Genomic DNA, 24,637 nt, shown 5'->3' with positions numbered 1-24,637 from the left:
TTGGAAAGGACCTTAAGATCATCTAGTTCCAACCACCCTGCCATGGGCAGGGACACTTCACACTAAACCATGGCACCCAAGGCCTCATCCAACCTGGCCTTGAACACCAAGGATGGAGCATTCACAACCTCCCTGGGCAACCCGTTCCAGTGTTAAATCAAATGAGAGCGAATTACACACGAAAGAAGAAGTTTGTTAATAAGGAAGCAAAAGCTTTGCTTTTTCAGTAATTCAATGAGCTGTAAAATAATACCCTAGAGAAAGAAATCCCACATCTCATAGCACTGAATTTATTAATAATTAGTCATCACTAACTCCTCAGTGAGGCACAACTTGATTGTAGTAGTAACTCTGTGTTTTTCAGGTTACTTATTTATCGTGGGCAAAGGAAACACACTGGTGAATGACAGTGGTGTGAGAGCATCAGAGAAGCCATGAACCTTGCAGTTTATCTCCTGATCTACACTACCCTCACTGCATGATCTTCCCCTGACTTCTGCAGTCTTGGACAGGGGCTCCAGCTCTCCGGCATTTCACTTCACGTCTCTATGAAGTGGATGCTGTCTTAGGAGGCTCCTCTGAGAGCTGTTCAGTTGAATGTATGTGAAATGTGGCTGCGGGCACTGCAATTTTAAAGGCTCCCGGGTCCAAAGTGAGGGACAAGGTTCCTGGAGCTGAGACCGTGTCTGCTGAGCTCCCTGCAGGGCCCCCTGACCACGTCATTGCCTCTGACCCCAATGCCCCCTAGCTGTCTTTGCAGGCCAACTGAGACACCCCCGCCCGAGCGCCCGCGGCAGGCAGGTGACTGATCCGAGCCTGTTGCTTTGAGACCTCGAGACGGGTATGGGCCCCCCGCATTCCGGGCCCACGCTGTGCAACCAGCGCAGACCGCCGACATCGGGAACCCTCCGCACCCCTCCGCGCCGGCCCTTGCAGCACGGCCTGACGTCACCGCCCGCGGCGAGCAGGGCGGGGCGGGACCGGACCAGGCGGGGCGGGTGGCGGGATCGCTCTCCGCTGCGGGCTGCGCGGAGGCAGCGCTGCGGGCGTCGGAGGGACAGCGCAGCGGGCGTCGGAGGGACAGCGCAGCGGGCGGCGCCGTCGCCAACGCCATGGAGGAGTTCCTGCAGCGCGCCCAGGCCAAGCTGGTGAGTCACGGCGGGTAGCGGGCGACAAACTTCGCCCGACTTGCCGGTGGTGCGGAGCGGGCTGTGCCCCGCCGCAGCCCCGGTGCAGCACCCGCGGGTGCTCCCGAAAACTTCCCGGAGTGTTGCAGCAGCGCTCGGCGTTGCTCTATGGGGCGGGAGGTGGGGAGGGATGGGGCTTGCGACCTCTGCGTCGGCTGAGGTGTACTTTGGGGGTGCGCTTTCTTCTCTTGCCTTGCTGTCCTATAGTTATTGCTGAATAACGTCCCGCTTTACAAATGTACAAACCCGTGTTTAGCAGGCGGGGTGGGAGGGGAGGACGGACACAAACGAACGGCAGCGTGCCATTTGGGGATTATTGGCACATATGTAGAGACTTTGAGATGCATCAAGTTGCGTAGCTGAGTGTGGAAAACCATACATCAAAGTCACCGAGAAACTAGTTTCTGTGGTCTATATGTCACGAGGAATAAGGGATAAGTTTTGATAAGCAAAACTCAAAATAACTGAGGAATATGCAAAGTTGATCAAGGACTAGCCCCATAATTGTGTCGCTTCTGCCCTAGGTAATACTGTGTTAGGAATCACAGAGATGTACAGGTCCTGTTCTCAGATGACTCTGTTAGTTCAAGCTCTGTTGTGCTTGAAACTGCGGTACATTTGTTTACAGTGACTGATAATCTGGCCCCAAACAGTGTGTGCTTTTTTCCCCCCCTTTATGTGCGGTGTGAAGGTAGGATGTTTTTAAGACTGGGATGGTCTTAGGCCAGCTTGTTTCCAATTGTGAAGGTTGATTTTCTCTGCAAAACTTGGATTTAAAGTTGTTACCTGCAGTCCTGCTAGCTATCACTGCTCTGAGAACTGTGTTCAATTAAAGGACTAATGAAGGGTTAGTAAAAAAACTCCACAACCTGTGACTGCTAGTTTTGCCTTCTATTCTTGGTCGCTTGGGAACTGTGTGCTTGCAGGGTCCCATCTCCACCCTTTGGGGAGTTGCTGTAGTTAACTAAATGTAGACTTCATTGTTGATGATTAGAAGCATAGGGCTGTCCGTGTTCCATAGACCTGTTATGAATCTCTCTAGAGGATGAGCATTTATAAAACCAAGATAGTCTTTCTCCAACGGCCATCGTTCTCTATGTGTAATGATTTATAAAGGATGGTTTGTTATACCATCCTTTTTTTTTTGTCATGCGTATGTTAGAAATCAGAGAATTAAGGCTTTTTTTAGAGGACTGGCAAAATAAAAGAGAAAATGGTGGCTCCCTTAATTTTTGACTGTTTTGGTAAATATTAGGTGTAAATATGAGGGGTGTCATCTTGGTTACATGCCAACTAAATTGTTTTACTGTGTATTTTTAGGCATTTGTAAGGTGTTCCCCTTATGTGTTCATGTAAACAATCTAAACTTTGGTAACCCCATTAAAAGATACTGCATAGCACAGTTACAAATACTTAATACATTTTTACATCAGCATTTCATATATCGCAATATTTGAAGTGGAGATTTAATTTTGACAGATTTCCTGCTCAGGTACATCAAAGCTTGTCTTACGTAATAGACATTAATTATGCTATGATGGTGGTCCCTTCTGCATCATTAGTAAATGGCAAGCAGTAAGAACAACTGGATTTTACTACTAAAAGGAAATTGTGCATTAATATTTCTGAATAGCTGTTGATAATCAGAACAGATTTGACTGGAAAACCAGAATCTGAAGAGGTCCATGGACAGCATAATATTATTTGTTTAATTTAGATGAAACAGGGAGCCAAACAAATGAACAGTATCCCTTTTTATTCCTGCAGTGTGGTTTTTCAGAAGAAATGCGGGCTTTGTACCTTCTAAACTGTGGAAGAAAAAAGTCACAACTATTTGGAGTAGGTTTCTTCTACAGGAGTATTACAGGGAGGAGTTAGTTGTGTGGTCATGTCAGCTGAGCATGGCTGGGGAGGAAGCATCTGAACACTAGTGTGTTCAGTTTAGAACAGATTTATAAGTCTTACAGGTTGATTTAGATTTGCCAATTTACTTTGTACCACAGTAGCCTGAAAAGATAATCCAGAGTAATTGAAGAATAATTGAAGGTTTGCATTCCACAACACAGAAGGCTGATGATATGTTTTCCTTCCTGCTTGGGCCAGACTTTTATGGAGAATCTTTCTCTTCTGAAAAAGATAGACTGAGCTGAAGGCAAACAAGGGGCTATGTTTGGTTTGCACTGACGTAAGGTAGAACAGCCTGAGTAAATGGGCAAATGGCTTAGAATTAACGGGTTACTGTGTGTTGCTGTGCTACTGCAGCTGTATCTGCGGAAGACACTAAAAGCCTTACAGTTGTATCTCAGAGGCCTGATGATGCCAGTCTTACAGTGATAGTATTTCACACCATAGGTGTGAAACCTAATCTTGTTAGGTTAAACAGGTTACATTCACTGGCTATGTGATTACTACTCATTCTGAGTAAAGGAAAATTTTCTTTACTCATGAACAGTAGCTCCAAAAGAACAATTGCCCCAGACTGAGCATGCTTCAGTCTGCAAGTGCTTCATCATTCATTTGGGTCTGGCTCCAGCCACAACATTAATCAAGGTTGTTTTTCTACAGTCTTGAAGTATACCACACAAAGGACTTGCGCATTCTTGTTTGCTAAGACTTGTGTTGCATATCTTCATTAACTGTTAGAGAGAAAAATTCTTGGCATGTTATCTATTGATAATAAAGTCTCCATGAGGCTATTCTTTCTTTAAGAACATAGAATTTTGCTTTTGTGACTTGCCATGTAGTCATGGAACATTCTCAGTGATATTTTTTCAGTGCTGATTTTTAAAATTCTTATGTATAATCGATGTAAAACCAGGGGGAAAAAATGTTAGAAGGCAAAACATGGCAGAATGTAAGAGATGCGATACTGACATTTTAGGGCATTTACAGTTCGGTCCTGCAGGCTTTTCCCCAGTTTTTCCTAAGTCTAGAAATTATGTGAGAATAGTTGAGACTAGGTGTGACCAAAGGTCCTTCTAAACCAGTGTTCTGCCTTGGCTAAGGGAGGGTTGTTAAGCAGTAGAGTATACAGGTCTGCTGATAAGGTGTTGAAAGCTTAGATCAATATGTGTATCTGAACTACTGTGTTAGTCACAGCTCGAGCCAGAGTTTTACAATTTTATCATGCGTGATTGTGTGAGTGGTGGAATATCCCTTTCTGTTTATTTTAAACCATCTGCCTGATAATTTTAATGGGTGTTCTATGGTTCTTATGCCTCAAATGAGTATTTGTTGTTCATTTTCCCGAGGTGTTTAGTTAAGCATTACCATATCCCTCTTCTCCCAGACATTTTCAAGCTGAGTTTCTCTATCACCACTTCTTAGGCGAAAACTATTCGCTCACTCTGTTCATCGTTGTGGCGTCTCTCTGAATATTTTATAATTTCATTAACCCTTTAAAAGTTGTGGACTGCCTGATGTATTTAAGGCATTGGTACATAAAAGAATTTGATGGTAGTGTAGCAACGTATTTTTTTTTTTTTCACTTTCTTAAGAGTTCTTGATATCCTACTTACTTATTCTACTCTTATTGTATTTGACTGTCAGAAAGCATTTTTCTGGTGCTTTCAGTGTATCATTTAAAATGAATGCATGATGGGTCTTTCTGGTTGGTGATACTAACGTTAAAGCCCGTTTGGCTGTGAATCATGCCTAAACATAGTTTAAAAAAATGGACATGGGCTTGTTTCCTCACTTTTTCCCTAGTCTGCACTCTCAGTTCTCATTTCATTTACTATTTTATTAGCTAGTCCTGCAGAGTCATGAGTCCTTTCTACAGCTCTTGCAGCCAGTTTTAATTTGACTCTCCTGAATTATCTGGCATTCTCTGCAGTTTTTGCCACTTCGTTATTTGCCTGCCTGTCCTACTGGAAGTAATATCATTTATTATTTATGGATATGAAGAACAGTACATATCCTAGCACATATCCTTGTGGAGAATCCTTCGCAGATACTTTTTCTTCTTTGTGAAAGTTAACCATTTGTTCCTGTCCTTTGTTTCCTAGCTTTTAGTTTTTTATTATGCTATGAGAGGATTACAGCCCCCTTTTCTTTTATGCTTTAGTTTCTTGACTAGGCTTTGAAAACTTTTCAGTGATATTTCTGGGAACTCAAGTACAATGCATTAACTAGCTTATCCTGCTCTGCATGCTTGTTGAATTAAAGAACTTTAAAGGACACTGTACAAAAATGACATACTTCACAAAACCTTGCTGTTTCATTTCCAGTATACTGTTATTGACATGTTTGGTGGTAATTCAGTCTGTCTTTCTCTAGGTTAGACTTTTTCATGCACAGCTAATTTCTCAATTGGGAGAAGAGTGATCAGTCAGTACATAATTTTGCATAATTTAATTAGAAAAATAATTCAAAAGTTTAAGGCTTCAGTGGTGTAACTTCAGAATGATTATCAGAACGTTAAAGGCAATTAAACAGAAGTAAAAATTCAGAAATTATTTATTTAGTGATTCTCTGATATGAGATACTGTGTGCTGCATGAGGTAGTTAAGTTTGGTGTTTTTCAAGTAATCTCATTTGCTTTAGCCTGTTTGCAGTGAAGCTGAATGACTGTGAGAAGTTAAATCAAGGGAGTATGTTAAGAAAAAAGCTGTAAGAATTAAAAAAAAAAAAAATAAAAATTGACAGAATTCCTCCTGAGACATGCTGAGACAGTGGCTGCCAGCCGGTACTTTTTCCCTGGCCTTAGGTCTGTGCGTAATGGACAGCCTAATGCTTCATATGCTGGCTTCAGGGAAGTCAAAGAGGGCAGAATGAGCCCTGGAAAAGTCTTAATGTGCTGATGATACTGAGATATCAATACACTGCAGCAAACTGCTTCAAAGTAGCAACATGGTCCTCCCTCTGCAGAGAATAGCAGATTAGCTGGGGAAGTAATCTTTCTAAATGCTGTGTCACCTTCAGCAGTTGACAGCATTTGGAAAAATCCCCAGATCTCCTAAAACTTCAAGTTCATTTAATCCCTTGTTGCCATAAGAAAAGAGTCTCTAATGCTAGACCAATGTTACCCCTGACAGAATTGCACACTGGACAAATGGGGAGTTATGGCCCCAGACAGATGTGTCCAGAAAAAAACTGGACTGTGTGACTGGACATTTTCCAAAGTGAGGGCCAGGCCCATGGCTGGGGAGAAGCCCTTGAGAATGCAAAAAAAAAGGCTTCCAAGGCATTGCTTTGATAGATAAAAAATGAATGTTGTGTTTGTTTCTGAGGCAAAGAAGCTCAAAGAACAGTTACTGATGATGGCATGACTTGAGCAGATTTATGTGACCACAGTTTATAAAACAAGCTGAGTCACTTACATGTTTATTCATATTGCCTTTTATTTGTCTAACTGGAGTTTTGTTATCAATGACAGGCAGTGGTTACTTTGAAAATAATATTTGATTTAGCTGGAATAAAGTGGTGGTTTTATGGGAAGTGAAAGACATTACAGAAGTGAAACAGAAGGTTTTTTTTTTCCCAGAAATTGCTGCACTTTTCCAAGCAGAGAGGTAAAAAAGCTTTCAAGCATTAAGACAAAGAATCAGGTCTTCTCTACATTAATCCAACAGCACACAGGGGACTTGACTCCATTTAGCAGGGCACTTTGAGTGTGTACAGATTTAAGGGTATGAATAATGATATTGACTTCAGTTGGAAAACTTGCATGGATAGGTTGTACATACTCGTAAAAATGTTGCATAATCACAGCATTACAGCTGATTAACCTTTTTTCCTTAAATCAGTCAGAAGAAACCGTATAATCTGCAGCAGGAACTTCAGAGTTAGGGTTCATGAGTAATGTGGAAAAAAAATAAACATTGCAGTAACATAATTCTGAGATAAATATTTAAACAAAGAATGGTTGTGAGCCATGCTGAGCAGATTCAGTAATATTAAAGAGTTTACAGAGATGAGAGAAATGATCAGAAAAATATTTTTGCAGATTCTTTTGAAGAGTATTTCCAAATATAGATTCAATATGAGGAGAAAAACGTGAGAGTATGAAAGCAGAAAGATAGAGATGGGAGTGTCACTCTAATGCAAATAAGACAAGCTTATATGGTGATCTTAAGTGTTAAAAAATGTAATTTTGGGATGCAGTCTTCATATCCCATAAGTGATATAAGGACAAGTAGACCCTTGTATGTTTATATGCATCTTTATTATGTAGGGTTATGTCCTGGTGTCTTGTAGATTTACTCTGTCTCTTTTTCATCATCATTGTGCAGTTTCAGGTGGAATGCTTCCTTCTGTTTTGGTACCATACAGCAAAAAATATTTCTTAAATGTAAGAAGAATTCAGGGGATCATAACAAAGTGTTTTAAAGAACTGACTTCCAATGAAATAAAAATTGGCTAAACATAAAACTTGATTCAATTACTGCTGATCTGAGATATGTGAACAGTCTGGATCTTTGGGGTACTAAAACTAATGCAAAGAAGGAATTGTTCGTTCATGTGCGTAAGTATAAAGAAGACATTGCAAAATGGTCAGCACAGGCTTAATAACAAGAGAATATTTCCTGAAAATTAGGTTTTTTAGCTAGGAGAGCGTTCTCCCAGAGGAAGGAGAGGAAGCCCTTTCATAGAAGCAAACAAAATTAAACCTGAATTGGGTGAACACATGTTAGACTACACTAAAAAACAACCTACAGCTGTAAGGAAAATATATTGAGTGATTTAATAGACTTTCACAGTTCCACTAAAGCCATACAGACTACAAACATGTAGCAGAAGCTGAGATTTAAAAATGCCTTTTCCCCATGGATTTTCTTAGGTTTGGAGGACAGAAATAATATTTTTTAAAATATGGCGTACAGGCTTTGCCTTTCATCAGCCTTTGGTGGAGTGATATTTTATCATTTTTCACAAAAAAAAAAAAAAAAAAAAAGGTGGAAATGGAAGAATAAAGCATTGGTGAATTTTTGTGAATTTTCCGTCAGTGGAGGTGAAGTACATCAGATTAATCAAGATTAAGCCACGTTGTAGCCTGAATAACATTTTGGGTGTTGCATCATTGCATGTGTAGCTGCAATACTTTTCCATTGTTCTACACGGAAATAAATTCTAAAGGCATTTCAGTGCAGTATATTAGGGTATTTACTAGAGTATCACACTACCCTACCATTATTTTAGTGTGGTACTGTAGTATTGACCAGGATCCTGTTGTGCTAGGTGCTGTGCAAATTCTTCATAAAATAAAAATCTATTCAATCAGTGCCTTAGAGAGTCTGTAAAGTAAGTTAGAAGACATATAGGAGGAAGCAGATGATTCCAAAGTAGTAGTAGTAGGGTGGTAATAGGTAGATGTGAGAATGTATAGGTTTTCTAACCTATCTGTTAGCATTCTGGCAAAGGGCAGCTTTGAAAAAGGAAGATGGGGAGGTTTGGAAACGTCTTTTTAAGCACAGGGACAGCGTAGGAAGAAATGAGAAGATCTGATTACTCTTTGCATTCCCTGCTACTGGCTGGCTGGAGATAGAAGTTATTGAACAGGAGATAGTAGGTGAAGCAGAGGAAGGTTTTGAAAGATTTCAAAGTGTAGTTTAAGGATTCCGCTAATGTGTTGGAGCAAGGAGAACCAGGAGAGAGAGGCCTGTATGGGCAGAGCCAATATGGGAGGGTCAGAGCCACAGACAAGGGGAAGGTTTCCCACGGCATGGTTCTGGACGCTGCCGGGTTACCTCTGTTGAAACCATGTAACATTTATGTGATTAAACCACTGCGTAATGATAGCCAGAGTGTTAGCTCTAACGGAAGGTAGGAGAGGTTGATAAGGAGAAAAAACAACTGTGGGACTTTGCAATAGGCACTATGTGTGTGTATAAACTGAATACGATGCCAAGGTTATGGGCTGGAGTGATGGATGGGATGGTTTTGTTAAGGCCTCTGTCTCTGTTATATATTTCCCTGTGAGAGAGAGATGCAGTAAGAAGGCAGGGAGTAAAAGCTTAGCTTTAGCCATGGTGAGCTGGAGTGTCTGGTAAGATTATGTCAGAGAGGGGGGAAAGAAGATGTGGGATTTTAGTGTGAAAAGGGCAGGACTGGAGAAGCACTGCAGTTCCTTTCACCAGCCTGGAGTCCTGAAGGAGGTTAGGCTCAGAGTTTAAATTACTTAAATGACATTCCTGTTAAATTCCTTTTCTCCAAAGAAGAGATCCAGGTGCCAGCAACAGTTAGACATGTCCTTAGCAATTAATTATATCACTTGTTCTAACGAGATGCAAATATACTGCAGCAGAGAAAGGACAGAGGATGGACAGTGGAAAGGTTAGGAACATTTCAGAAAACAACGTCTGGATGATGTCAGATAGTTCTCTTTCCTTGTACTGTGTCATTTGACAATAATTGAATGAGATGTAATAGATCTTATAGGCCTGGGCACTGGCCCAGTTCTGTCTTGCACAGACATAACCTCCTTTTGTACATTCCCCTCTAGCCTCAATTCATTAGTCTTAAATCTCCTTACGTCAACCTCTGTCTAGAACACAGTGAGATTTTGCAGTATACCTGACATGATTTATGTGTTTTTTACAATTTGGGAAATTTTTATTTTTCTGTATTTTGATAGCAATAATTGAATTTATGGGTTTTTTTTTTAAATTCACACAGGTTTGATTCTCGTTTAGTTTTCTGTGTGGAACTGACTCTGTATGCAATGCCTGACACTAACCAAGTTAGCTGTAGAACCAGCCTTTGGTTGAGTGACTGGCTATCATCCTGAAGTGACCTTTTCCCTAATGGTTAATCTTACTGTGCTACATTGTGATACAGAGCATTAAGAATTATTATACTTTCTTGCTCTTATACAACAGTGATTAAGAATTCCTGAGCAAAGATGAGTTGGGAGGGAGGAAGAAGTCTCTGAATTGTTTCTTCAGATGCTACCATGCTTTTATAACTCCTGGAAATAAGTGGAGTCATAGATAGAGTCTGAGTGTGCTGACAAGAGAAAGACGTGTCTGCTTGGTGAATTTTGTATGCTTTTCTGCAGCCAGTGGGATAGGAGGAAAGAAAGAAACTTTGCTTTTGAGTTTGCTTTTCTAAATGAGAAGCAGAATTGCTCCGCTTAAAATGTACTTGGCTCTTTGTGAAGCAGCAATAGATGGTAAACTTTCATATACTTGGAGGGACAGTCTCTTCTAAATATAGACAATTGGAAAGTGATCAGTTGACTGATTCAGCAGCTTTTCTTTTACTTAACAAAGGTTTTAACACTCAAAGTCAGTTGCAGGGCTGGCTGGATTGCAGGTGAAGTACAGTGACAGGTTAACTTGCTGGAAAAGTTTACTATTTTTTGTCAATTCATATATACAGCCCACATACATAGAGAGACTGTATCCTGAGCATTCACATTATTTAGGAGAGCAAGTAGCTTTATGTGAGGTACCTGTGTATTTTGTGCTTAAGAGATTTGAATCTGTAAGAGATTATATACTTCCTCTTCACCACCCCTCAGGGAAATATATGCATTTATCTCATTGTGATATGATGGAACTGTAGAGGCTAATGGTAGATTGGCTGTGCAGTTGCTGCAGCTAGCTTTAAAAGGTGCATCTTGTCTATTTTTTACATAAAGTTGTTTTGTATATGAGAGGAAGAGGTGTGGGAGGGCTTTGCACAATTCTTTGCTTTCTGCATATTCTGAGAGGCTAGCTACATGAACTCATGTAAAAACAGTTCCATGCAATTATGTGGAATTTGTTTACTCCCTTGAGAATTTGATGCGCACTAGAACTTCAGCATTGGCAGTCTTAGAAGAAATAAGCAAAAGCAATGACTTCATTTATTATTTGGAAGGGTGGCATAACTGTGCATTAAAGGATTCATTCCAGGGATGAGGAAGTGGTGCAGACTGAAGTTCTAGTCGTTCATCTCCAGAGACATGGACTCATACCCTGTTTTAGATTACATGTAAAAATGAGTTAAGTGATCTAATCTTAGCAGATCTTTGTTCACCTCTCAAAAAAAACCGCAGAGTTTTCAGCTGGCAGCTTTTGCTCAGTGGAAGAGAGATTTCTAAGGCTGGGTCTAAAGACTTTTGGCTGGTCTATGTTGCGAAGTTTGTGCAGTAGTTGTTGGTATAAGCCTGTCTCAATATCATAGTGTTAAGCTTTCATTTAAAAAACAAACAACCAAACCAAACCAGCCATCAGTTTAGCACCTCCACCCCCCATGTGAGAATTGGGCCAGTTACAATCTCATATTCTGAAAAGACAGTTTATTTCCAGACTGTAAATAAAACACAAATAACAGTTGGTAGAGTTAACAAACTGATCTAAAGAAATAGTTTTAATTTGATTTAGGCAAGTATGAAGACTATGAAGTCTGCTTGACTGAAAATGCTGAGGTATTGTTTCTTGGAAATAGAGCAAGTTAAAGTATATACCCTACTTGTCATGGAAACAGTTTATCTCTGTGTTCTCTATCTGTCCCCGCATAAAATAATTCAAATGCGTCCCTTTACCAAATTGTCTATGGTGGCAGAAACCATTGCTTGAGAAAACTTTCAGACTTTCTATTGGTTTCATTTGTTTGTTTGCTTGCTTTTTCCTAACCATTTTGTACAATTTATTTGAGATTTTATTCTTGCTGTCAAATGCCTTGCAGCTTTTCTATCAGATTAGGAATTCAGGTTCTGCTCAGTGTTGCAGTTGTGAAAACAGAGAGTAATGCCAGTTCTGGTAGCATTAGTTTACGTTTATATTGAGAAAAACAGAAGAGATGGGTTTCAGTGTGCTAAAATGGAACAGTAAATATAAAAATGCTTTCTTTTAATGAAGACAGGAATAAGCAGATGAACTCACCTTCTTGCTGCCTTTTCTTCTCAACTTTGTAGCTTCCAAAGAGGGGAAAGTAATGAGATCTTTACTTACGTATTTAATTCATTTTGTTTTTCCTTTTCCCTGTTTTCTCTCTGCTCTTTCGCCTTTCCTGCTGGTAGGATATTTGATAGTCATGACATTGCCATGTTGCATTTAGGAGTGGGGGCACATGCACCAATGTGTGTGGGACTAGTGTAGTGTCGAGGTAAATTTCAGCATTTTGAGTGTGCTGTTGTATAAGTACTTTGCAGTTCGTCATTTCCTTCTGTGCCAACCAGTCAGGTATAGTTTGGTTCTTTTGAGTGCCTTACAACTTTTAGGGTAAATTGGCCTTCTGACACATGATTGTTTATGAACTGCCATTTTCTGTTCTACCTTACAACATGCTGTCCACTGTTACACACCAGACAGTTCATCCTGTCTGCTTCTGAGATTATTTCTCTTTGCATTTTGCACTGGAAAATAAGCAAGGATGCAAAACAAGATGTGAAATAACTGTTTAAATCTTTCTAGCCCTGCTTAATTATGTATATCCTCCATTGTTAACTAAGTGCTTAGTCACTTACCTTATAAGCTATTTAGATATTAATTTTAATTCTTTGCACATTTCAGTTTTTCAGAGCTTAAATTGATGCTGTTTGATGAAGTTGTGGAGAAAGCAACCTAGTTAGTAGCCATATTAAGTAGAGATTAAAATCTAGCTGCTTCTCTCCCAACCAGATAATAATTACTGATATTGAATTAACATCTGTCTGTAAGAGCAGAATCTACTCGTTTCTTCCATTAATCAGAATTGATTATACAAATTAAGCTTTTGGATAATTGAGAGACGAAAAATTCTGTTTAAAAAGTACTAAGCTTATTGCAGATAGCAGGAAAAACGCAACGATATTTCATAGCATTGTTTTGAGCTGAGGCAGAACCTTGTAGTACAATAGAGAAGTTACTGTTGGAGTAGTCATCTCAGATGTTCTGTTCAATTTGAAGGCTTAAATGGTGATACAATAGATTGCACTCCAGACATTGTAAGGTGAGAACATCTCCTTTAGATACATGAAAATGTCTCTTACAGATTCATTGCATTGTGAGAACATGGAACTTGCTTTAAAGTACAGGTTTGGATTTAATGTTTCCAAAGTGACTACATGGATCCTTTAGGAAGAGGGCATGTATGTTAGAAAAAGAAAAGAAGCCAAGGCAGAAGAAACTGGAAGAAAGGCATAAACACTGAATGTGGCTGTCCAACCTGGCAGACCAGCCTTACCAGTTTTCACTTAGCCTGAGTTATTAAAATACCACTTTCATCTAGCTCTGTTGCTTGTGCACTTGCACTTTCTGTCACTTGCATGTGCACAGAAGGAACTCAGACCCTCTCTTTCTGCAAGTGGGTTAATGGACTAAGGAGACTTTGCACAAACTTCTCAGCGTTAAATGTCTAAACCTGACCACAGCGTGATGTTGACGACTATCTCTGAAATCCCACTGAACCAATCTGCGAAGGGTGTCTCTGTGTGCGTGTACTCATGTGTGTGCTGAGTGTATCTCCCAACAAGCATAACTAGTGTCAAGCTCAGGTGATGCAAAGGGATGCTGCGCGTTGTATTTCTCACTCACCTCTAAGACAAGAACAGTTTCTCCTAGAAGTTGATGAGATGTGCAAGAAAATTCCTGAGCTGACAGGGCTGAAGACTTTACCGAATAAGGCTGGCCTGGCTGGCGTCTTTCGTAAGTATTAGAAATACTGTCCTTTTAGGTGAATTTACACCTCTAAAAAGGGCAAGCTTAGACTTTCCTTATGCCCTTATTGTATGCTGTAGCTTTTGCCTTTCTGACAAAACCTGTTCAAGAAATTAAGTACTTTTAGTGCTTCATTTTCGCTTTGATTTAAAGGAAAAAATTGAAGGCCTTGAGGGCAAGACTTCCAAAGAGCAACTGAGATCACTTGGCTTGTTCAGCTTGGAGAAGGCGGAGGGGTGACCTCATGGCAGTCTAAGCTTCCCCAAGGAGGGCAGCGGAGGGACTCATCCCCTCTCTCTTGTGACCAGCAATAGGACACAAGGAAATGGGATAAGGCTGCATTAGAGGAAGTTCATACTGAACATTGGGAAAAGGTTCTTCACTAAAAGGGTGATCGGTCACTAGAACAGGCTCCCCAGGGAAGTGCTCACAGCACCAAGTCTGTCAGAATTCAGTGAGTGTCTGGATGACACTGTTAATCATATGGTTTAGTTTTAGGTAATCTGTGAGGAGCCGGGAGTTGAACTTGGTAATCCTGATGGTCCCTTCCAACTTGGGATATTTTATGATTTTATGATTCTGTGAATTATGAAGAGCTTTTAGTTCTGCATTTGAAACTAAAAGAAATATGATAAACAAATCTTTACAAACTTTTCTACAAAATCTGAAATAGATCTGTTCATCTATATAGCCATAATTCAATATGGTTTTATGTGTATTTTCAAGGCTGGATATTAATAAGTATGTCATTAACAGGTATGTTCATGGCATCACAGGTTCTTAAGAGAATGTTTCAATTCAACTGGATGTCATTTTTAACTGAAAAGAGAGGCCAGGCTCTGTCCCCTAGAGATCCCAGCAGAATCCACAGCTGCAGTAAACAGAACAAGTGACTGGATGTCACTGACACTGTACGCAGCTATAGATGAAAGATCATTTATCTTCAAGTTAAAAAGATTTAGCCCTCACAATAGGCTGTTTTTCTGTGACAGTCCAGAGAAGCTAAGGAGCGTCATGCTTTCTAATTCAAATATGCATGTTTGTTTGGTTTTTTTTGTTTGTTTGTTTTTGTTTGGTTTTTTTTTTGTTTGTTTGTTTTTTTTGTTTTTTAAGAGTAACGCTCCATTGCATTTGTTTTGACAACAGCTTAACACATTTCTGACTGTTTAGAAAGTAGCTGATTTTTGTGATAATTTGATGTTAGATTGATAGGTGATAGACAGAAAAGCATATTAAATTTGAAATTTGAAAGCTTGAGAGTTAGAAACAATATTAAATTTGAAAGCTATGCATTGAGAGTTAGAAACCACTGCTGTAATACAAAGACTAACCAAAAGTGTGTAAGATAGATAGAAGGCAGGGCAAGGGACTTTTCTTGCACATTTTGCATCTTTACAGAATACTTGGGTATCTGCAAGTCCCTTTCTATCACTGTGCATAAACAGAGTACTGTTTTGAATAAGATTCTGGTCTGACACACTGAAGTTATGAATAATTTGCTGGAAATCATGGAACTTTATTTGAAAATATTGGTGGGTCAGGGGCCAAGGTCAGGAAGTGAAAAACCCTAAACAAAACAAACCAACCAACCAAACAAACAAAAAAATAGAAAAGTGGGAAATAGAATGGTAATACCAAAGGTACTATTTCTTGAATGCAGAAGTGTCCTGTTTGGTTCCTGGTTCTGTCAAGAATCTAAATAATATTGAAAACTTGACTTGAGTCTTGAAAGCTTCCTCCTTTCCCTATACTTACATTCTTTGTCTAAAATTTTTAGTTGCTATTGTTAGAGAGATACTAACTTCAGGGACCCAGCTTTACATAATTGCAAATGTTTCTGAGGGCATTTAATTAACACAAATCAGCATGCATAGAGATTAAAATAGCTCAAACCCATCAAGCTTTAGTAACTAGGTCTTTTTCCTGCTAAATCATTCTAAAAACACCTACATAGATTTGATAGTTGTACTGGGAGGACAGAAAGTGCAAATCAAGGGAACCAAATGTCAGTTGGAAATAGTGGGGTGTTTCCAGTCACAGAGAGATGGATTTTCTGCTCACTCTCCTGTTTGGTGCTCATAGCTTCTGCTGCTGTATGGTCTGTGAGAAGAAAGGCTATGTGTTCTGAAGGAGGCTATGCTGAGCCACAGTGCTATTTCTGTTTTGGACATGGTGGTCTGTCATCCAGCACCTAATACTAAAGCTGTCTATCTCTTAAAACACATCTCTTTTAAGTGCATTTTTTTGCAAAGTCTATGGAGGAAAGAGTCAACAAGCCTGATTTTAGCCTTTTGTCATCTGCTCTTTAATTGAAGAGATAGTGCCAAATCCTTGAATTGGACTTGCTATCAGTGGGGAGAAAAAAGCAGATGTGGAGTATCAGTGCAATGCATTCTTTTTAGCTAGTGATAGTCCATAAGGTAAATATATTCAGTAAGTCAGGTGTGATATCTTTTTGTCCCTGTCCTCAGGCTCACATTGCTGCTGTACCCTGAAGCTGGTAGAAGGGTGGAAATCGAGTTGGGTATAATTCTAGTTCTGCAGTGCTGCAGTGAGGAGAACTGGAGCAGATATGCAAAGGACTGACCATACAGTTTTTGAGGTGGAGATGGAAAACAGGATCTCTCTCTATACACAACTTCTATGCGGAGCACTAATTCCTGAACTTAATTGTTCACACTTAAAGTCTAAACACATAGAGAACTAGTTCTGTTATATTCCATGTTATTAAATAGGAAGATATGCAGATACTCTGCCCTACTAAGTGTAGCCAGCCTGCCTGCATGAATATGTGTACACCAACCCCCAACATCTAGTGTCCAAAGTCCATACCTGTGAGCACTTCTGTAAAGTTAAAATCTTACTTGTTGATGGTAGCATAAAACTGTGCTCTGTAGAAGTTACTGTAACTTCATCCCATCACAGACATGAAATTTAGTTTCTTCATAGAAACAGGTAAATTCTCAAAAACAAAAAATGTGGGAAGGAATATAAAATGTGAAAGAAATTTAGGAGTGAAAAGTGAAGTCAATACTTCCAGTAATTTGAAGTTAGAAGCTTGACTGAATTATAATTCATACAGTAAAGTTTGAAGAAAGGGCAAAGTAGTCTTACTGGGATCGATAGTAAGGAATCGAGTAAGAAGCACTAGTACGGCTCAGCATTCTGTGGTAAGACCAAAGATATATTGGAGGAAATAGGAGAAACATACTAATACTGTTTCAGAGAGCTACTAAGTGTCATACTCTCTCTGCAACTTTAATCTGAGGTTCAGTTTGATCTGTAATTGCTATTAATATCAGATCTGTGGATCTGGAGAATCAGTTGCACTTACATGACATTAAAAAGGGCAGTTTCGTATCCAGGAACAATATTCCGTAGAACAGCATACTGCTGTGTTTGCTTTGGACAGAATTTCTGAAATGTCTTGCTTTTTTTTTATTTTTTCTTCTTTGCCTTTCAGAATGTTTATGCCATGTCTCTGCTAATTTAATTTTTGGGTACTGACTGTCATGTTATTGGCATCATTTAGCCATGATGGATGAAGGAAGGGCTTAGACAGGGATGGTATCTGTCTTCTGTGTCTTGCTTCTTTGCAAAGTATTCAGACTTCCAAATTCAATTGTAATTTTTTTTTCCTGAGAAGTTGTACATTAACTAAGAGATTTTGTTATTGAAATATTTTCTATTACATTCTCTGAATGTTGTTTTTTATGCTGAAGTGTTCCTGAAAAGAGAATTCCACTCATGAGGAGCAGTTCAGTGCAGATTTCATTTAACTGTGTTACGAACTTTTCCCATGTCATGAATTTTTAAATGGTGTTTTGAGTTTCCTCTTATTGTTAATTGCAGCTATCACTTTGTATGACATTAATTGATTTCACAGACTACATGTCAGCAGAGTAAAAACTGCAGTTTTTCTTGCTAATGTTAATGTAAGCATGTTGCACAGCCCAAATGCCTCACAAGATACCTTACATAACAGGCATTTTATGTCATGCTTTTGTTAAAACATCGATACATGTTGCTATCTGTATATCTTTTATACTGTTTTAAAATAAAATAAAAAAAACCCCAACAAATTAAACTTTCTATTTTGATGCTAGTTGTGACACTAACTACCATATTTATTAGCATCCTGTTTCCCTGAATTGATGGAAATCATTACAATGTATTTGTAAGGCTGGTTTTAAAGTCACAGAAATGCAGTGTGCATGTGACTTCAGCAAGGGGACATGGATCTCCTCTGATAACCTAACAGTTTATTTTTGTAAGTAGACCTCATTCTCAAAATTTGCTTGTCATACATTGCTGTGCCTGTAATAGATGACTCAAATCACAAGGCCTCTGTGGGTTGGTCCCTGTACAAATTTAAACAGCTTACTAATTTGTTTGAGTAATCATGCAGTGGAATATCTCAAACCTCTTAAAGTTAGCATGTTGTTTTAAGACCTGATGTGCTTTTTTTTTTTTTTTTTTTAGGAGTGTTAAGTATATGTTGGTGCTTATGAACTCCATCTAGAGCTAGAGCTTAAGTGTTCAGATACAACTGTGCATAAATATATTGCCATTATATATTACCCTCTTTGAGTCTAAGATAGTGCTCTACTTAACTAGTAAAAGAAAGGAAAGAATTATTGTGTTTATTTGTAACAGACCTTCCTAATTTCGTTAATGCAAAACAGATATCCTTTCAACAGCAATGAAAGGCCAGCGCATGCCTACCCATAAAAGGGAAAGAAAGCTACACATAGTTGTTCCACTTGTTCTTTCAGTGCAAAATGCTTACATAAGATAAAATGGTCCTCCAATCTGTTGAAATTTATGCAGTCAACTAAACAGAAATAATAAACTAAAGAAATGTCAGACTGAGAACAGAGAATGACCTTAACACTGCAAAGACATGAAATCATCACCAATTTCTAATGTTACCACTGACAGGTGTTTAATTGGATACTTGTCAGTATCTCCATGGGTGATGAATCTCTCTTTTTAATACCTTGAACACCTTGTGAATACAGAGGAATCTTAGCTCATGTGTTGATGCATTCTCATAGCTGGAAACATAGGAACTGTCTTACTGGCACATACTGTGGTGTATGCTGTGTTGGTAGTCACTGAGGTAGGTTTTAATTACAAACAAATTCTAAATACCCTACCAGTGTTCTCAGACTTTACCAGTAGAAAAGTGTGGGTCTGGCTGCTGTGATCAGTCTTGTGTATCAGATATTTTGGCTTGCATAGGTCCCTTTTATGTACTTAAGTTGGGGATTTTTTGGTGTGGGTTTTTTTTTTTTTTCCCACCTCCAGAGATTTACGAACTTCTCTCTCTGCAAGAGTTGACCTAGGAGGGATGTTGCGCCCTCGGGTTTTTTTACCTACAGAATCACTTTAAGCAAGAGCTCCATGATTAGGTGGAAGTAAGGTGTCAGCATGACAGGAAGCAGATCGTTCTTTTCTAGCTAACATATCTCTCCTTTGGACCCTTTGTTCTTAACTACAGCAGATAGAGAAATCAATGGCTGCTGCTTTTCCTAATGGTATGCTCTTCAAGTGAAAACTGAGAGCTTGACTGTTGAGGAAAGAAGCAAGTCCCTATGTGAATGAGGAGGATGCAGTTATCAGTGTTCTCCATAGATTAAAAATGCATCATAGTGTGTTAAATATAAAATAAGAAGATATTGTTGAAGTGTCAATTGAAAGGTAAAGTTTAAGTCTTAATCTAATTCATTTTGTTTGTTGTAACCATATTTTTTTCTGTAATATTTGTTGTCTTTTGAATTAGCTAGGGCAGCAGATTTGCCAGGGATGATAAATTGCCTATGTTGGTGTTAACTGAGAGAATTCAGCAAAACTAGTATTGAAGAGAATGTCTTACTTAATCAGTCATTAATGTCTCTTCGTAGGAGAATTTGTCAGTTTATATCTACTGTTTCCTCTGTTTAATAAATACTGAAATAACACATTGTGAAAACCTTAATCAAGATGGGTGAAATTGAATCAAATGTTACACAAAAATGCTCTCTTCTGTTACTGCTTACCAAATTTTTTAACAGAAATGAATGGCATAACATACCTTTGAAGAAATTCTTTTATAGCTTTATAATATAAACAGTGCTTCAGGTTACTTTGTAATTACACTTTTAATTATTTTGTCTAATATTTTCCATATGTTTAAAGCAATAGTCGATATGCTCACCATGAAAATAATCTTCAGTACTATATATGCTCTATTTCTATGGTTCTTCTCTATATAAGATATCTTTTATGAGATGAAATTGAACTACTGTGTCAGATAAAGTCTGTTTGTGCAATCAATAGGCTATTTACCATTACAGAATCTCCCACCTCTGTTTAAGGTGGGTTTTTTGGTAGCTTCTGAGACAGTCTGGCTATAGCTCTATCTGAGAGGGATGTGTTTATTGTATTGTGGTTCTTGACAGATCTTGGCTGTGCTGAATATTACTGCGGTGACCAGCAGAATTAACATAATTTGTTCGGGTTTTTTTCTGTACCAGTTGTCCTAGTACGTTAAATTTAAACCATGGTTCAGGCTTACTTATGTTCTATGTCAAGATGAAATAATGTGAAATGTATTTCAGATGGCCAGTGATAATCATCGCCATAAATATTGTTTGCAGTATCAGCATCTGTATGTCAGTTCAGGGTGTCATTGGCACTACACAAGAGTAATAAGGCAGGAGTCTTACCCAAGATAGGTAACCTGTATGCTCTTAACTTTGGGAATCCTTGTAATCGGCATGTGTTTGGGAATCCTTGTAGTGGTCCTTTGTGGGATTCCCAGCAATTGCAGTGGTGAATTCTAAAGGGCAAGAAGGAATGGAAAATGTGGATTTTAGCATATTCCATCCTACAAAGCTCTCCCAGGTGGCTTCACTCATGGGAGGTAATCATGATTCCACCTCCTGATAACTTTTTGCTTTCTCTGGAGGATATTTTTCGAAGTGTTTGTTATTTCTTTCAGTTGTTTTACTATTTTTCCATTGTTAATTGCACTGGACAAATAAAAGGATTTGAGTCGGTATAATCCCTGATGCACTATTTTCACAGAAATACATTTAAGAAATAAGTCCCTGCTTAAACTCATTTTATTTCTGAAAAATCTGTATCCTTAGCAGTATTTTAATCTTCTTCCCTGAAACCCAAACATTGAATTTCAGTTTCCTACCCTTTCCTCATTGAATGTTAAAAGAGAGGCATTTTCAGGAAGTTGGGACTAGTGTTGCATTTCGTCAAATAGGAATATTTGTGGGTTTTTTTAATTTTTTTTTAATAGGAATGTGTTTTACCTGTTCTGTCTCATTAGAAGGAAAACTAACATCAGCACAGCAAAAATGAATGCTACTATATATTGCCTTTCAGCACGGTTTAATTGAAGTGGCATTTGTTTGTCCTATAATATCACCATTCCCTAATCGATGTACTGAGCAAGCACCATGGTGACAAGATAAGTTGCTTTGTTTTGTTCCGTATGTCTGTATTCCAAATTTTCCATAGTTTTAATTGGTTCCCTGCAGAATAACATTTACAAGCATATGGTATGGAAAATGCTGACTGCATTTGTTGTCATAGATTTTAGTAGATTGGTGGCACTAGATCACTAAGCTTTTAAATGTGATTATGAGGTTATTTAATGCAGTCAATTGTGTGCTTAAAACACAGCAAAAATCTGCAGTGAGCCAAATGGTATCAAGGAAATATGTTTGAATGCCTTCTTAATGCTTCAAGGGTAGATGGGAAAGTCTGATTCAGAAAAGATTTTCGATAATGTTTGTACTGAAATGTGCTTTGTCACCTAAGAGCAATTTGGAAAGGTCTGTGGAGGCTGCTTGCCATCACAAGAATAATGTATGTAGGAACATGGAATGCAAAAAAGGCAAAATACATAATACATCAAAGATTATCGACTTCTTAAGAAATGCACCAAGTTTAGCTGATAAAATGGAATGCAGGATCAGCCCTTAAATGTCATGTGTCTGACTTTTGAAATATCAACACTACATTTTTATACTGATTCTGTTCTGGCAGAAGATGGCCAATCCAAAACAGAACACAACTGCCTGAGGAAACCCCAGTCATCTCAGAACCTTAAGATCATCTAGTTCTGACCCCCCTGCCATGGGCAGGGACATCTCACACTAGACTATGTCGCCCAAGGCTCTGTCCAGCCTGGCCTTGAACACTGCCAGGGATGGAGCATTTACAACTTCTTGGGCAACCCATTCCCGTGCCTCACCACCCTCACAGTAGAGAATTTCTTCCTTATATCCAATCTAAACTTCCCCTGTTTAAGTTTGAACCCATTACCCCTTGTCCTGTCACTACAGTCCCTAATGAAGAGTCCCTCTCCAGCATCCCTGTAGACCCCCTTCAGATACTGAAAGGCTGCTATGAGGTTTCCACGCAGCCTTCTGTTCAAGCTGAACAGCCCCAACTTTCTCGACCTGTCTTCATATGGGAGGTGCTTGAGCCCCCTGATCATCCTCATGGCCCTCCTCTAGACTTGCTCCAACAACTTGCGCCACATCTTACCAGAGTGGGTAAGAAGCCAGATACATTTAAGAATTATGGTATGATAAAAACCTGTTGAATAAGAAGGGCAAAATTAAAAGTGACCTTGGCCTGCTGATCATCTCAGATATGATTCTTTCTCTCAGGTGAAGGTGTGTAATACATTTTAGGATAAGCCACTGATGGGAAGATGGTGCATGGACTACTTGTTTGTCTTAAATCATGCAAAATGTAGTTCATGGTGAAGAAGAAATAGATACAAGTTGGCACAGAAGATTTTAAACAAAATAAAAATGTAGCAGTGCATAATATTTGTATTTGAGTGGAGTGTAGTCACAGTTAGTATCTATATCACACTGATAAAAATTTAGAAGAAACATTGAGATTGCATAAGGATAAAATTAAAAAAGGAAGAACGGAGTAAACTGGATTTAGACACTAAAGATAACCTGGAATAGGAATATAACTTGTTCTTTTGTATATGTGAATTTTTATATTGCTCATATAAATACAGAAAATTCAGTCTCCTTGTATGATTAGTAACTGTATTTCTGCTGGGCTGTTGGTTCACTTCAGAGTGCGGTTTGCTGTTCAACTTCATGCCTGTCAGCTAAGGACTACACTGATTTAAGAAACATGAGTTCAACTATAAAGGCTCCTGTACAGCATGGTGTTCTTGTGCCTTCTAACTATTGGTAGATTCATTCTCAGTTGCAAAGTTGCATCCAGTGTTTTAGAGAAGAGCACATCTGAGGTCAGATGTTAAGTCAGTGACAGAAATGTTGCTGAATTCCCTTTCCTTCATTAAAAAACAAAACAAAACCCCACTTATTTTTTTTTCTCCACTACACTTTCTCTTTGCTCTCTATAATTCATTCTGACCACCATAGAACTGATACAATTATTATGACACAGGCAGTCTTCTCCTCAGGTAAACATGCTCCCCTACTTTTAACTTGTTTGTTTTTAATCTCAAGGGACACCTTGATCCTGTATGAAGCCAAACAATTCCTAGCTGAGATAAATGCTATCCTGTAAACTGATAGGCATCTCAATCTCACCCTTGTATATTAAGTGGCAAGCGGGGAAGGAGAGGGAAGAGGAGTCATGTAACTTGAGCTGAAAATTCAAAGATTTGTGGTGACTGGATTTAGACACTAAAGATAACCTTGAATAGGAATATAACTTGTTCTTTTGTAGAGGTGAATTGCTGTATACTGTATTCCTGATACTTAGTTATTAGGTGAGAGCACTAATCCTGCGTAGAGCACATTAATTTGAGCAATGAGTTAATGCAGCATAAAAGGAAGAGAGGAACTTTCATCTTTAGTAACTTCTGTGATAGCGAATCCTATTGACAGGCTGTTGAAGTACTGCTGATTCAAGCTTAATAATCATTCTGCTGGGGATATTCTCACTTTTCAGCCATATGAGAGTGTATCCTGTTTTGTCTTGGCAAGAAGAGTAGTATGATATCTTCATTGAGCCTAAGGTCATTTAAATAAGTTTTCCCCTCCTCACTTGTATCATAAAAATTACAGTTTATTTAATTCCCTAGGAGAAAGCAAATTTAGTATCTGTCTGACTTAATGGGAGTTTTATCCTGATGTACCAGCAAAATTGGGATCGATACTTGTGATGCCAAAGTCATACTTCCAAAGTGTGTGAACTTGGGTGTGAACACCATGTATGACACATCTTGAAACCCAGATGCCATTGAGTATACCATATACTTACACCCCATAATTGAGTATAATTTGGTGTCTCAAATAATTTTGGTGTCTCAAAAGTTGTCCCTAAAAACAAAAATTTGGAGAAGCAAGAGAATGTGAACATACAAAGCTTATAAAACATTATAGAAAATCAGTGTCAATTCATTTAATGGAATAAATCTAATTTTAAAAGGAGCCAATAAGATTTTGATTGATGTTTTTAATTCTGTGGTGCCTCTTTTGATATTTAAATGGCATCTCTGCATTATTTGATTACTCAAAATATTCTTTTTTCAAATGAAAATTCCATGTAGAAATCATTGTTCATTTTTAATTTTTAGAATGTGAATAAGTGTGTGTGTTAAGTTAGAGAGAAGGTCCTTCAAGAACAGGCAGAACAGACTTGCATGCGGTTAAAATTAATTAAAAGTGAAAACAAAATTAATGTTTGCAGTTAGTAGGAACTCTTAAACATTGAGAAGTTTGGCTGCCAAATCAGAGCCTCTTGGTAATGCAGAAATACTGAACTGAATTCTCAGCAGCAGGAGCTGGCTGCACCAGTTCTTGATGGGAAATGACTGGAAAAGAGAGCTTCTGTTTTGTGGAAATTTCAGGAACAATCTAGGGATGAGACTTCCTT

General features: G+C 38.7%; 1 protein-coding gene across 2 annotated transcripts in view; it reads left to right on the top strand.

Annotated features, from left to right (window-relative positions):
- Positions 1–1,112: 1,112 nt before the first annotated feature.
- PRUNE2 (prune homolog 2 with BCH domain) overlaps positions 1,113–24,637 on the top strand; it is a gene marked incomplete at both ends in the record, with an annotated part of 129,470 nt that continues 105,945 nt past the window's right edge. For both annotated transcript variants that reach the window (XM_080637094.1, XM_080637093.1), the window contains one exon: positions 1,113–1,148. In XM_080637094.1, coding sequence (XP_080493220.1) covers positions 1,113–1,148 — 36 coding nt within the window. The remainder of the gene's footprint in view (positions 1,149–24,637) is intronic.

This window comes from Psittacula echo (genome assembly GCF_963264785.1).
Source record: "Psittacula echo genome assembly, chromosome: Z".
NCBI classification, from domain to species: Eukaryota; Metazoa; Chordata; class Aves; order Psittaciformes; family Psittacidae; genus Psittacula; species Psittacula echo.
The sequence above is the reverse complement of the archived record's forward strand: the minus strand, read 5'-3'. Positions and strand labels throughout refer to the sequence as shown.